The sequence below is a fragment of the Galeopterus variegatus genome, unplaced genomic scaffold, assembly GCF_000696425.1.
Source record: "Galeopterus variegatus unplaced genomic scaffold, G_variegatus-3.0.2 Scaffold85, whole genome shotgun sequence".
Lineage (NCBI taxonomy): Eukaryota > Metazoa > Chordata > Mammalia > Dermoptera > Cynocephalidae > Galeopterus > Galeopterus variegatus.
In genome coordinates, this window is record NW_007726196.1 from 1,001,014 (window position 1) to 1,015,025 (window position 14,012).

Below are 14,012 nucleotides of genomic sequence, written 5' to 3' on the forward strand. Positions count from 1 at the left end.
ATATAATAAAAAGTCCTCTGATCAATTTTAGTGCCAAGAAGAGCCTCCTTCCAGAAATTCCAGCATCTAGTCTGGTATAAAAATCAAATCTTGGAGCTCCATTTCATTTAGAACTTCTTTCCACCCAGCTTGCCCCAGGTCCGGAAGCCCAAACAGGAGAAGGACTCAGATTCTTTTCACCCCCCCCTTGCTCCATTTCCTGTCCACTCATTCTCCAAGGTCGGAGGGAAAGGAGAGTGTGAGGAAGGACACAGGCCTAGAGCAGGTGCAGCTGGGTCCTGGCACTGAGGCTCCCTGCTTGGCGGATGCCCAATGCTGGCTCTGTTGCTGCTGTGAGGCAGGTAGCCCCAGCCTCTGACTCCCTGCTGGCATTTCTCAGGCCTGTGTCAGACAGCAGCACTTCATGTCCTACTCATGGGGACCACGGTCAAGCTTTCCTAGTGCTTCTCCTGAGTCCTTTCTCCCTTGGCTAGAGGTGAGGAGAAAGCACATCCCCTTCCTGCCCTGTCCTGCTGAGGTGGGGAATGATCCGTGCTCCCCAAGCACAAATCCGGGCAGGATTAGGGCAGAGAGAGATCAGTGTGGTCTGGCCTCAGTTTCAATGGATTTTGCTCATTTTGCTGTCCCCTGCCCCCACCCTCCCCTTTCTTCTAGTGCCCTGGCTGGTGCTCAGTGAGATCTTTCCCGGTGGGATTAGAGGACGAGCCATGGCTGTAACTTCCAGCATGAACTGGGGCATCAATCTCCTCATCTCTCTGACATTTTTGACTGTAACTGGTAAGATCCCTTTGTTTTCCTCTCATGTCTCTTGTCTTCTTAGGACAAACACCCACCTAGAGAACCTTTTATTGGGGAAATTTTCAAACACACTCGGAAGCAAAGAGAATGGCGGGAACCCGATCTACCCATCACCCAAATGAAGCAGCTCTCGATCTTAATGTATTGATAACCCCACCTGCTCTTCCCCCACCAAATTATTGTGACTCAATCCCACACATAATGTCATTTTGTCTGTAAAATTTCAGCATGGACCTCTAAAACATAAGACATTAAAGAAAATAACCACAGGGGCCGGCACGGTGGCGCACTGCTACAGTGCGCCGCTTGGGAGCAAGGCGGTGCTCCCGCCGAGGGTTCGGATCCCACATACAGACCGGTTCCCGCTCACTGGCTGAGCGAGGTGCGGGCGCAGCACTGAGGGTTGCGATCCCGTTGCCAGACACGAAAAAAGGAAAAAAAAAAAAAAAAGAAAATAACCACAACATCATTATCACACCTAAAAATATTGATAATCACCCCTTAGTATCAAATATCCAGTCTGTGTTCACATTCTTCCAATTGTCTTATAATTATTTTTTATACGTTGTTTGAATCACAATCCAAATATGTAATTTATACTTGATTGATAAGTCTTGTAATTTGTAGGTTTTATCTCTGTTCTCCCAACCCCCACCCCACCTCATATTTTAAATGAAGAAACTGGGTCATTTGTTTCATAGAATTTTCCAGAGTCTGGATTTTGTTGATTGTACTCATGTCGCATGGCCCTCTGTCCTTTGTGTTTCCTGTAAATTGCTATTTAGATCTAGATAGAGACTCGAAAGATTTAGATATTCCTGTCTGTGGGCAACTCCTTTACAGGTGACAGTGGTGTGTCCTGCCGTCAGGTCTGGTGATCTCCCACTTTGTCCTGTTGGCCTCCTTTGATGATTGTCACCCAGATCCAGTATTTTTATTCTATCATTCCTTCTAAATTTTTGTCTGGGATACTTCTCTGAAGAGAAATTTCTTCTCATTAGCTATTTGGCTTGAAACTTTCTCTTTATTTTCTAGTTTTCAAAATAAAGAGGTGGTTCCCCAGCATCTTCTGAAATTGATCAATGAGTTGGGTTTTCTTTATTTCATGTATATATACACAAGGGACATGTGACATGACTACAATCAACTATGACTAAATCCAGACTGTGGAAAATTCTATGAAACAGATGACCCAGTTTGTTCATTACATATATATATATGTGTGTGTGTATTCTTCATATATATATTTATATATAAATTTCAAAAGTGGATGTTTACTGAAAAGCGTGCATATATATACACACATACACACATATGTACATATATTTATTTAGTACATCCAGTTATGAAAATTAACTTTTGGAGTTGCTAACTAAGTATGGTTTGAGTTTTTATATAAAATTTTCAAATGTTTATGTCCTGTATTTTTAGAAATAGCCCAAGAGTGAAGGAAACAAAGAAGCTGGTCATTAGCACTGATCACTCCTCTCCTACTCAGATCACACACACAGACAAGTGCCCTTCACCTTCTCACACACACACACACAGTTCATCTGCTGTTTGGTGTGGAGAAGGAGAAATATAAAAGAAAGATTGGAAGTGATGAGGGATAAAAAATATGACCCATCTCTGGAAGTTTAGCTAATACATTGGATGAGCTAATGAAGATTCAGAAGATTCTCCTGCATGGGCTTTAAGAACAAATGTTAGGAAAAGAGATCCACTCTTTAAAAAAGCCTGGAATGCTCTAAAACCTTTAGCTGACATTTCATTGGGATGCTTGGAATTTTCTACTTATTTTCAAAAATTAACTTTCCAAGTATAGCATAAAAAGGCCTAAAAGGTGTAAGGTTCTACTTGGCAGCAAGCCCTGGAATACCAACATTCTAATGCAATTTCAGCTGTGTCAATAAAAGCAAACTATTCCAGATAGACAAACGGACTCTGCGGTGGTCATGACACAGCTGGAGTATGGCGTTGAGCTCTGAGTAAAGTATTTTGAGAGGGTTGTTTAAAAACTGCAGCGTGTCCAGCAAAGGAGCGTGACATGGATGATGAGGGCATGTGACCCACGCTCTGCAAAGAATGGTTGAGAGTTCAGGATGTTTAACTTGGACAAGAGGATGCTCAGGAAGCCACGGGGGTGCATTCCAATATTTGAGTGGCTGTCATGAAGAAGGGAAGGGGAGAGCTGATTCAATGTGTGTCATGCCAGAGGACAAAGCAGACCCTCTGAACGGAAGCTCCTGAGAGGCAGATTTGGGCTCTGCATTGGGAATGCCTTTTTAACAGAGCTGCTTCACAAGGCAGTGGGGAGCTCTGTGAAGTGGTGAGCTGCCTGTTACTGAAGTGCTCAAACACTCCTGGGGGCAGGTTTGATGAGATGACCTTTTTTTTTTTCCAAATCCTATATTCTGATTTTAAGCTCCAGGGAGGGAAGAAGGACCCATTCAACAAGCATTTTATTAAGCAATCAGCTGGGCAAAACCCTGTGCCAGCAGCAAGAAAAGCCCAGAGAGATCAGAGTTTAATTAAAATTGCCCAAAGAACTGCAGTGCTGCTCCTCGTTCCCAGTTCTTGTCTCAGCACAACTCACTGACAAGTGGTTACCATGCTTCCACATTCTACCTGCATTTACAAAAACTGCCTCAGTACACAACAGCTCAGTCCATTTTCCTGGTTGACCAACCATGCCCTGTGGCCGCTGCTATCGAGGGCTATTAGCAAATCTTGTCTGCTACAGAGCCAGGGGCCTCTAGCACAATGCAAATGGCAGATTCAAGGGCATTGGGGGCCACCCCTCACCAGCTTCTTCATGTAACTTGACCTTGCCAGTGACTACAAAAGAACTGTGTGTTTGGCTAGAAGTGGTCAGATGAGAAACTAGGCTGGCAGGAGAGATCCATCAAATCTTGAGGATCCTACTTCTTGCTGACACATCTCAGCAAATTGATGCCTTTCATTGGACCCATTATCACTGTTTTCTCTGAGCCCAGGAGGAAGCATTACAAATACACAGCCAGTTATTAAAAAATGATGAAATATTGCCAGCATAAAATGATTTATTCAAATCAGAGTAAGGAAGGGTGAGCTCATTCCAAGAAAAGTTCATCTGTACAATTATGTCATTAAAAATATCCACCAAATGGAAACCAACCTGCTACAGTGGCAATTCTCAAGAAGGGAACTGCAGAGGTTGAGAAGAGAGAAGTCTTTTACGTTCTGCATTATATGTTTCTGTGTTGATTGAGGTTCTCTTTTTGCAATGAGTTTGTGCTTTTTAAATATTAATAAAGATACATTACCATTTTGAAAAAGGCATGTCCACTATATTAGTCCGTTTTCTGTTGCTTATGACAGAATACCTGAACCTGGGTAATGTATGAGGAAAATGAGGTTTATTTCTTACAGTTTCAGAGGCCAGGAAGTCCAAGTTCCAGGGTACACAGCCAGTGAGAACCTTCTTCTGGGTGGAAACTCTGCAGAGTACAGTGGCAACACAGTGTATCAAGTGGCGATCTTGTAAAGCCATCAGAATCACACCTGTGATAACTCATTACTTCAAGAATGGATTAATCCATTCATGAGGGCACAGTTCTCACGATCCAATCACGTCTTGTATTAGTCTGTTTCTGTTGCTTATAACAAAATCTGTTGCTTGGAACTGGGTAATTTATAAAGAAAATGAAATTTATTGCTCTGTTTCTGAGGCTGGGAAGTCCAAAGTTCATCTGATGGTTCTGACAGTGACCCAGGGGTCTCACATTGCAAGATGGTGGAAGTCGAGAGAGGAAGAGAGAGAGACTTCTTCTTTTAAAGCCCTCAGAACCACACCCCTGACCACCACTTTTAGTCCATTCACTATGGCACAGTCCTACAATCCAATCACCTCTTCAAGGCTCCACCTTTTAATTACCATAGTAGGATTTCCCACCCTCTTAACAGTCACAGTGGGGGCCAAGTTTCTAATACATAAAACTTGTGGGACACAATTCAAGCTTCAGGGAGTTTTAGGGGACATAATTCAATCCACTACATTTCTCAAAGGCCCCACCTTTCAAATACTATATTTGGTTTCCCACCCTCTTAACACTGTTACAGTGGAGATCAAGATACCAATAAATGAACTTTTGGGGGACATATTTGACCCGCACCACTCACCCATCAAGAAAAAGTTTAAATTGTAATAGTTACAAGAGTGCTATTTACCTTACCAGAGAAAGCTGGGGTAGTTTGTAAAATTGACATGTTCAGAGCTCATTATATTTTCAATTTGTGATTCCTATTTTCCTGGAAACTACTGGCATGTTTGAAAATACATACAGCTTCATATATGCTCTAAAAAATGGCTATTCACAAATGGAATCCAAGCAATACAAAACATATTTCTAATTGGTTTCTTTTATCCTTTATAGATCTTATTGGCCTGCCATGGGTGTGCTTTATATATACAATCATGAGTCTGGCATCCCTGTTTTTTGTTGTTGTGTTTATACCTGAGACAAAAGGATGTTCTTTGGAACAGATATCAATGGAGCTAGCAAAAGCGTAAGTATTATGGGCATTGGTTTCTGAACAATACTTTTTGGTCAAAAATGCAGCTTTTATGTGCAACAAAGTAATAATATCCGTAATTATTTTAGGACATTCCCTTTGATGTGAGACCATGTCTCAATGCATAACTCTGGTTTCCCTTCCTTGCCTTTAATTTGGATGATTCAGCTAATGAAGTAGCACCATTGCTTTCCAACCAGTGAACCTTTTAAAGCTCTTTTCAGTAATGATCACAGAACCTCTCCCATCTCTCCAGCCCCTGCACACAGGAGGTGTCCTTTGTTTGGCGTTCTGGGTAGGTCCTGGGATACCATGCTCACCCTGGGCTAGCACCAGGGGCTTCAGCCCTTCCATGTCTATCAGACTTACAGGTTTTGAGCCCTAAACACTTGTTAAGGCTACAATTAGCAGAAAAACTCTTGGGCTTAACTGTCTACAATTGTGCTAAATGTAGCCGTACAAAATAATTTGAAGATAAAGTTTCTTATATGAATAGGCATTTAGAAAACTGGTAAAATAAATTTCATGTGTAGAGACTATTTAAACAATTTAATTTAGAAGTGGGTCGTAGAAAATTCCCCTTTTCTTTTAGTAGCTCTGGCCATTAAAACCATGGCCTGGGGGAAGAGGTGATGGATGCATAGGGGCTGGGAATGAAAGAGAACTCGTTGCTCTTCCCAGGATTAAATCATTTCACTTAGAAATGTAGGTAGGAATATTTGTTCTTGGCTTTTAATATAATGGGAGGAAAACTATAGTTTGTAATTTTCTTTTAAAAATACTTTCAAAACATTAGAGAGAAATGTATGATTACAGAAATTGTGGGCATAGTGATTCTTCAGCTTCTATCTGAAGGAAGAATATACCCGATAGGTGAATTAATGGTAGGTATATGTGTGCATATTTATTTCTATTGAAGAAACTGTTAATCCTGGCTTATTAGGGGATATAGTAGGTAGGATTGTGGAAAATTTTCCTTTTGTGCTTTATACATTTTTAAATGTCTTAGGTCTTAAAACTATTTTGCTTTAGTATGCAGAAAAAAGCCTCTCGGTTCAAGTCATAAAGTGAATATCAAATGGTAGGGCTAATTTTCGATGCAGATGGGAACCCTGCTTTTAAAAAATAAAACGAAAGTGAAAATGATTCATTTACAATGAGAAATAATAATTGTCAGGAAGGCTGGATATACTCTTGGCTTTACCAGCCCATTGCCTCGCTCTGTGCAGATTGAAGCCAAATGATTGGATTTCCTGGTAAGCATAGAATCTGAACAAGACTATCAATTACAAATACACAATTCAAATCATTAGTGGCCTCAGACATTGATAATTTGACATATCCATCTGTAAATTGGCAACATTCCTGATAAATTCAGGCTTTTTGCAGGACTGAGATTCCAGGTCACCAATGACTTCTAATTCTATTAGTCTTCCTTCATTTCTCATTCTTTCCTGTGTCTATTTTACACATCAGTTACTTACTGCTGCATAACAAACCGTCCCAAACGTAGGGCCTTCTAACAGCAATGGACTATCTCCTGTGATGCTTTGGGTTGGCGGGGTGGTGCCTCTGCTCGTTTCCACCTGGACTCCCCCATGGCTACATGGGCAAGAGGGCCCCTGTCATCCAGGACCTAGACACAGGTGGCAGTAGGTGCTGGCTGTCGAGGGCAGCTTTGGTTCTCCTCCAGTGGCTTCTCATCCTTCAGGAAGCTAAAACAGCTTCGTCTATGTTAGACCCAGGGCAGCATTCGGAGATAGCAAAGGCAGGAGGTGCCAGGCCTTTGAGGTTGACGTTCTGGAATTCACACATCACTTCCACAGCTTTCTATTTTCAGTACAATTCCCAAGGCCAGTCCAGATTCAAGGGGTAGAAATAGCAAACCTCTTGATGGGTTAAAAGAGAAAGAATTTTTTTTTTTTGGATCGGTAAGGGGATCGCAATCCTCGGCACCACGCTCAGCCAGTGAGCGCACCGGCCATCCCTATATGGGATCCGAACCCGCGGCCTCGGTGCTACCAGCGCCGCACTCTCCCGAGTGAGCCACGGGGCTGGCCCGAAAGAGAAAGAATTTTTGGCCACATAATTTTCTATTAGCGCCTGTGGAACAATCTTCTTCCTCAGATCCCATCCTGATTCACTGACTCTTATCTCCTCACTTCTCCCTCTATTCCTACATTACAGCCATCACTGAGGATTTAGACCTACATCATCATACCTTGAGTCAACTCAAATCTTCATCCTCAAAGTCCTGAGTAACTGTAGCCCTGGAGAGCATTACCTCCTCCTGGATTTTCAATATTTTCTAGTCCCCTTTTGTTCTATATTACATTAACTGGCAGTCTTGTGGCTTCACCTTCTTAACAAGGTTATAAAGTTTTAGTTTCCAGGAATGCTCTCTGTCCATTCTTTCTTATGTAACCTCTACAATGCCTAGGTTAATATTGACTTCTAGCAGATGATTAAAAAGTATACACCATTTGATTTGATGACTTGTTTCATGGGTTTCAATGGTAAATCCACCCTTCTTATATGTACTTTTGAGCTACCCATCAACTAATTCAGGGAGCAGAATTCTTTTAAAAATTCTTGTGAACAAAACTAAAAAATTAAAGCAGGGAGAAAGTAGTAATGAACTAATCAAATGAAACCAAAGGCCTACTTTACTAACACTCCCTGTTGTACTCTTTTAAAAAAGTCTAACTTGAAAGCAGAATGTTATATATGACTTAAACTTAAGCAACTTTCCAATCTCTTTTTCCTACGGGGTTGTCAGAATGTATCAAATTGCAAACCCAATGAAAATCTGAAGAAAGAACTTAAGAAAATCCAATCTTTCCACCTAGTGGGCTTCCAGAATGAGACACTCCTTGAGAAGATGTAATGTGGGTATCTAAAACTCAGTAAAACTTCTTAATTCAAAATTTGGGTGGGGAAAGAATTAGTGAAATCTAACTTAGGAAATGTTTTTCAAAGAATCACATTTCTGTTACTTTTGAGTCATGCAATTACTCAAACTTAAATCCATACCCTCTCCAAGAAAGTTATAAGTTGCAAATTAGGAGAGGACCGAAAGTCAAAGGTACTGCTGACCCCAAAACAGACTACATGAGTACTGCAGGGTTTGTGCCAAAGAACAAAACTAGATAACGCTGATGGGGAGAATTATGGAAGACAAGGTGGCAAAAACGGTTCTGCATTTTCAAGTCATTTTTAGCAGCAGCAGTACCTGCTAGGTGCGTACCATGGGGAAGCCCAGCACTGAGGGTAGAAAGGAAAGGCTGCTTTTAGAAATCTTGGTTAACTCCTATTTATGCAATACTACAGAGCTAGGGGTTTTTTTTAGTTCAAAGCCGCAAGTTGGCAAAGGCTTTTAAAATGAAAATGTAAGCGAGTCTGAATTATGTAAATTGAACAAAATATGTATGAAGTATATATGTTAAACAAGGTTTCCTCCAGAGAAATGTCAGAGACAAAAAATAAAATAGTGGTATTGACAAGTTATCAAATTAGCTAAGGAAATGTGGAGTGGTGGAAAGCCCATGGAACTTGCTGGTACACAGAAGTTGAAGTGAACTTGAAGACTGAGGAAAGACACTGCTGAATTAAAGGAGTCTTTACAAATTGAGAAGTTAATAAAATTATGAATCAACTTTTGTCACCAGGGAACTAGTCCTGATGTAGAAATCCCAGTGAGTTTTTCTGAGAAGTAAAAAAGGAAACTATTTATAATATGAGATTAACATCATATTGCTTGACACTTTCCTCTCTTATACTTGGAGTTAGGTTCTTTTACCCCTGTTTCTACAAAGCTGAGAAAACAAATATTCTTCCAAGGATGTTAAGTTTCTTATAAAATTAACAGTGACTCAGCTTAGAGGGAAGAAAAGATTTCTGCAATAATGTAACTTGAAGGGATTTTATTTTGAACCTCTGCCCTGCCAGCTACAAACTCAAAATGGGACGTTCACCATACTTGCTATTTCAGCTGTGATTTTATTTACTCTTTTCCCCAGTTTAAGTGGAAACAAATAGAGAAAACAAACAAGTCACTGTTTTGTAAATATTTTAGTTCCGAGTCTTAAATTATTTTTCACTTTTAGTAGTTATTTTGATGTGGCCATTCCTTCCTTCATTCATCCAAATTCACTTATTCAATAAATATTTATTGAACATCTATGAGGGTTCTTCAAAAAGTTTGTGGAAAGATAATACAAACTTTTCCACGATCTTTTTGAAGTACCCTCGTATTACGTGGCAGGCACTGATCTAGGCTCTACATTATCTGAAACGGGGGCTGGCCAGTTAGCTCAGTTGGTGAGGATGCAGTGTTCTAACACCAAGATCAAGGGTTCGGATCCATATACCAGCCAGCCCCCCCCAAACCCAAACAAACATTACCTAAAACTGCCAAAAACTACTACAAGAATTAAAATGTGCTGATTAGATAGTGATTGGGGGGCCTCTTTTGATTGGGTGATCTGAGAAAGCTATTCTGAGAGGTAACATTTGAGATAGAATCTGGGTGACGATAAAGAACCAACGCTGTGAAGATGGGGGAACAAAAGGATTCAGAGCAAAGGCTCAGTCAGAAACATGCTTGCCCTGTTCCAGGAACGAAAAGAAGTCTGGGAGGCTGCAGTCTTTGAGATTAAGTTAGAAAGTAGGTAGAGACTAATGGGCAGGGCGTTGCAGGCTGAGTGAGGGTTTGGATTTCATTTGAAGTGCAATAGGAAGCTATTCAAGTACTTTAAGCAGGGCAGTGACATGATCTGATTTACATTTTAAGGTGTGCCCCAGTGAGTGTCTGCAGTCAACAGCTGTATGAGGATGAGAAAGGGGCATCCCAGTGCTGGGTCTCATTTCCAATCATGACCACAGACCTCAAGCGGCCCAGTGCTGCCTGGCAGTCAGTCACACATGTCCCTAGTCCATCAGCTCTGCCTCTCTCCTAGACAACCGCTCAACACCACCTTCTCACGCCCACTGATGGCCTTGCTGCTGACTTCACTGAGAGGACAGACATAATCGGGAGGGAACTTCCACCACCTTCTACATGCACTACCATCCCTCTGGATTCTCTGCATGAACTCAGTCACTCCTGTGAGAGGTCAACCCCTCTGTACCCTCTCCTCTCTCTAGCACATTCTCCAACAATTCTTCCTGCTCACCCTTGCACTGCCCATATTTTTATCTCCCTGCTTCTCATCAGCACAGAAACCTTCTGTGATGGTTTCCCTTTTTTTTTTTTTTTTAAGAAAAAGGTCTTTTGGTGCCATTTCCCCGTCCAGCTTTTGCCCTGTTTCACTGCTATTTGTAAGTTCTTCTAAGGAGTTCTTAATACTCAGTGTTATTAATTCTGCTCTTCCCATTCTCTCATGAGCCTGCTGCAGTGAGATTTGTATTACCACCACTCTCCTGAAACTGCTGTTTTTAACACTTCAATTGCTAAATCCAGTAGTCAATTCTCATTCCTCATCTTAGTGACTACCCCCAGCATTTGAAGTGAATATGCCTTCCTTCCTCAAGCACTTGCCTCACTGCCTTTGGGTCCCACCTCTGGTTGTCTCCTACCTTACCAGTCACTCTTCCTCAGCTTCCTCTGCTGGTTCCATCTCATCTCTCTTTAAAGTTGGCATGCACTGGGGCTTCGTCCTCTGACCATGTCTCTATCCTTCTCACTAGCTGATTGAGCTCAGTGTTGTGGCTTTTATACCATCTATATGCCAGTGACTCTGAAGTTTATGTCTCCACCTTCGGTATCTCTCCAAAACTCAGCTTGTCTGTAACGGCTCACATCTCTTTTCAAATGTCTAACAGATATCTCTCAAGCTTAGCATGTCCTAAATTGAAGCCATGATACTCCAAACCTACTCTATACACAGTCCTATCCACCTCAGTTAATGTCAACATTATTTTTCCACTTGCTCTGGCCAAGATGCCTTGGAGTCTTCCTTCTTTCTCTCACACCCAACATTCAATCTACCAGGAAGTTCTACTGGCTCCTGTTTCAAGACACATGCAGAGCCTGACCACCTTCACTGCTACTAAGTCACCAAGATCTCCTTTCTGTATTACTGCAGTAGTCACCTACCTGGTCCCTGTTTCCACCCCCACACCTCTCCGATCAATTCTCTACAGAGCAGCCAGAATGATCCTTTTAAACATGATCAAGTCATTCCTTTGCTCAAATTCTCCAGTGGCTCTGCATCTACAATAAAAGCAGATGATGTCCTGCAAGCCCTACACTTCCTACTGCTCTCCACTCTTCTACTCTCACAGCCACACTAGCCTTACTGCTGTATCCCACACACACCAGACATGTTCGACTCAGGGTCTTTGCACTTGTTTTCTGTCTAGAATTCTCTTCCCCTAGATATCCACCCATCTCACCACTTCACCTCCTTCAGAATTTTCCTGTTACCCTATTTAAAATCAGTCATGTCCCTAGCTTTGCGTCCACTTTCCTACTTCAGTTTTAACCAAAGCTGAAACACTCTATGTTTTAGTTGGTTTATTGTCTATCTCTTCCCACTACATTTAAATTTTCTGAGGGCAGGGAATTTGTGTATTTTGTTCACTGCTGTTTCCCAGCACCTGGACCAATTCCTTGGCATGTAACTGAAGATCACTGTTGAAAGAATGAAGAAATGAATGAATGAACTGGATGCAGGAGTAAGGAAATGAAGTGGTCATGATGACACCTAAGGTTTTAGCTTGAGAAACGGGATGGACGTGAGATAGTCTTTCAGGACTAGGTTTCAGGGCTTGGGAGATAACAGAGTCCTGTTTTGGACATATTGATTTTGAGGTGTCCATTAGACATCAAATAGACATGTTGTTAGTAGGCAGTTGAATATTTAAGTCTCAAATTCGGGAGACACTCAGGGTTAGAGAATCCAACGTGGGGGCCCATCAGCTGGAGCATGGTGTTTAAGTTATGCAGCCAGATGGGTTCATCTAGTCAGAAAGCAGAGAAGGGAATGAGGTCAGGCCCAAGCTCTGGATTATGTCAACATTTGGAGATCAAGTAGAGGAGAGACAGTATCAGAAAGGACTGAAAAGCAAACAGTGATGAGACTGGAGGAAAGCCAGGAGAACATGGTATCACTGAAGCCAAAAAGAAGTGTCATAGGAAGGTGGGACTGGGCAGACCAAGTACAAAGCAGGGGGTGATCACAGGTTTGTCAGGTACAGTCTCAGCGGAGTGATTGGACAGAGCTGACTAATGAGGTCTGATGAGAGAATGGAAGTGAAGGCATCAGCTACAGTCCACTCCTTGAAGAAGTTCTGCTGTGAAGGGAGCAAACAGGGTGGTTACACCCTAGACAGTCCTCACCCATCACTGCTCCCCTCGCAGCCATCCGCTCCCCCTCTGACCACTCCTCTCTCCCGCTCGCTGTCTCGAGTGCCTGCACTTCAACCTTCTTCATCTCCACTAGGCCCTGGAAGCCACTGAGTACTCAGCACCCATGTCCTCACTTCCTTCCCTACCCTGTTACATTCCACGACCACTGCCACCGTCTTTCCTTTGTAATCCCCTTCTCCTCCCTTCACCTTCCCCTGTCTCCCTCCATCATTCAGGCAAACCTTAACTCCAACTAAACCAACTCTTAGCTTATTTTATCCCTGCATCCATGGAACTAAATGTGGCTGAAGAAAACACAGCTATACTAACCAGTCTTGTTTTAAACGTATGAATATAAACCTCAAGCAGGTCTTTAGGAATGCCCTGCAGTCTACACATTGCCTGTTGAATTATTTTTCAACTTTCCAAGGTGATTACCTGTACTCTCCCGTCAAGCTTCCAGCACTCCCTCCTACTTCCTCACTCTGCCAATGATTTTGCTTTTTAGTTCACTGAGAAAACAGAAATAAAGAGAACACCTCATTCTCCTGCCACATCTACTAATCTACCTACATCTATGCCCACATTCTCTGCCTTGTTTCAAAGGCCAGCGCTTCCATTTGTGCACTGATTTCATCAATTTCCCCCTTCTATGGGATTATCATAACACACATATACGCACACACAGCTGCAGTTATTTCCCATCCTTAAAAAAAAAAAAAAACCTCCCTAGACCTCACATCCCCTCCAGGTACCCACGCATTTCCCTGCTCCCACTTTTCCATTCTCTGGAATTCTTCACGTGGTTCCCTGCCTCACCTCATTACAGTTTGTGACCAAAGGTCACTTTGGGCAGGTAACCACCTGTATGATGTAGTTGCCCTCCCCAACTAAGTCATTCTTTCTCTCTTTCCATTTACTTTTCTCATTAGCATTTTTACTACTTCAAATTACATACTTATGTGCTTGTCTCCCCTATTAAAATGTAAGCTCCTTGACAGCAAGTGTCTTTATCCACTCTCCATACCACCCACCATAGCACGGCACAGTGCGGCCACCCGATTAATTGGTTAAATTACAGAAAAAATATTTGAAAAGGGAGGGAAGTTCACAGGTGGCCCTCTCTCTTTTTTAATAAAGGTAAAATACTATAGCATATTTTTATGCCAATGGGAATAATCCTGTAGAAAAGAATTTGTGAATACAAGAATGAGGGGATGATGCAAAAAGCAGAGTATGTAGATATAAATATAGGTGCTCTGAGTGGAGTTTGAGACATGGAAAAAGATGAAATAGGATCCGGGATGAA

The 14,012-nt window shown here is 42.0% G+C and overlaps 1 protein-coding gene across 1 annotated transcript in view; it reads left to right on the forward strand.

Moving 5' to 3' along the window:
- SLC2A12 (solute carrier family 2 (facilitated glucose transporter), member 12) overlaps positions 1-14,012 on the forward strand; it is a 54,552-nt gene that overhangs the window by 36,246 nt on the left and 4,294 nt on the right. Inside the window, exons 3-4 of the mRNA XM_008580411.1 lie at positions 655-777; positions 5,214-5,346. Of these exons, the coding sequence (XP_008578633.1) occupies positions 655-777; positions 5,214-5,346 (256 nt within the window). The remainder of the gene's footprint in view (positions 1-654; positions 778-5,213; positions 5,347-14,012) is intronic.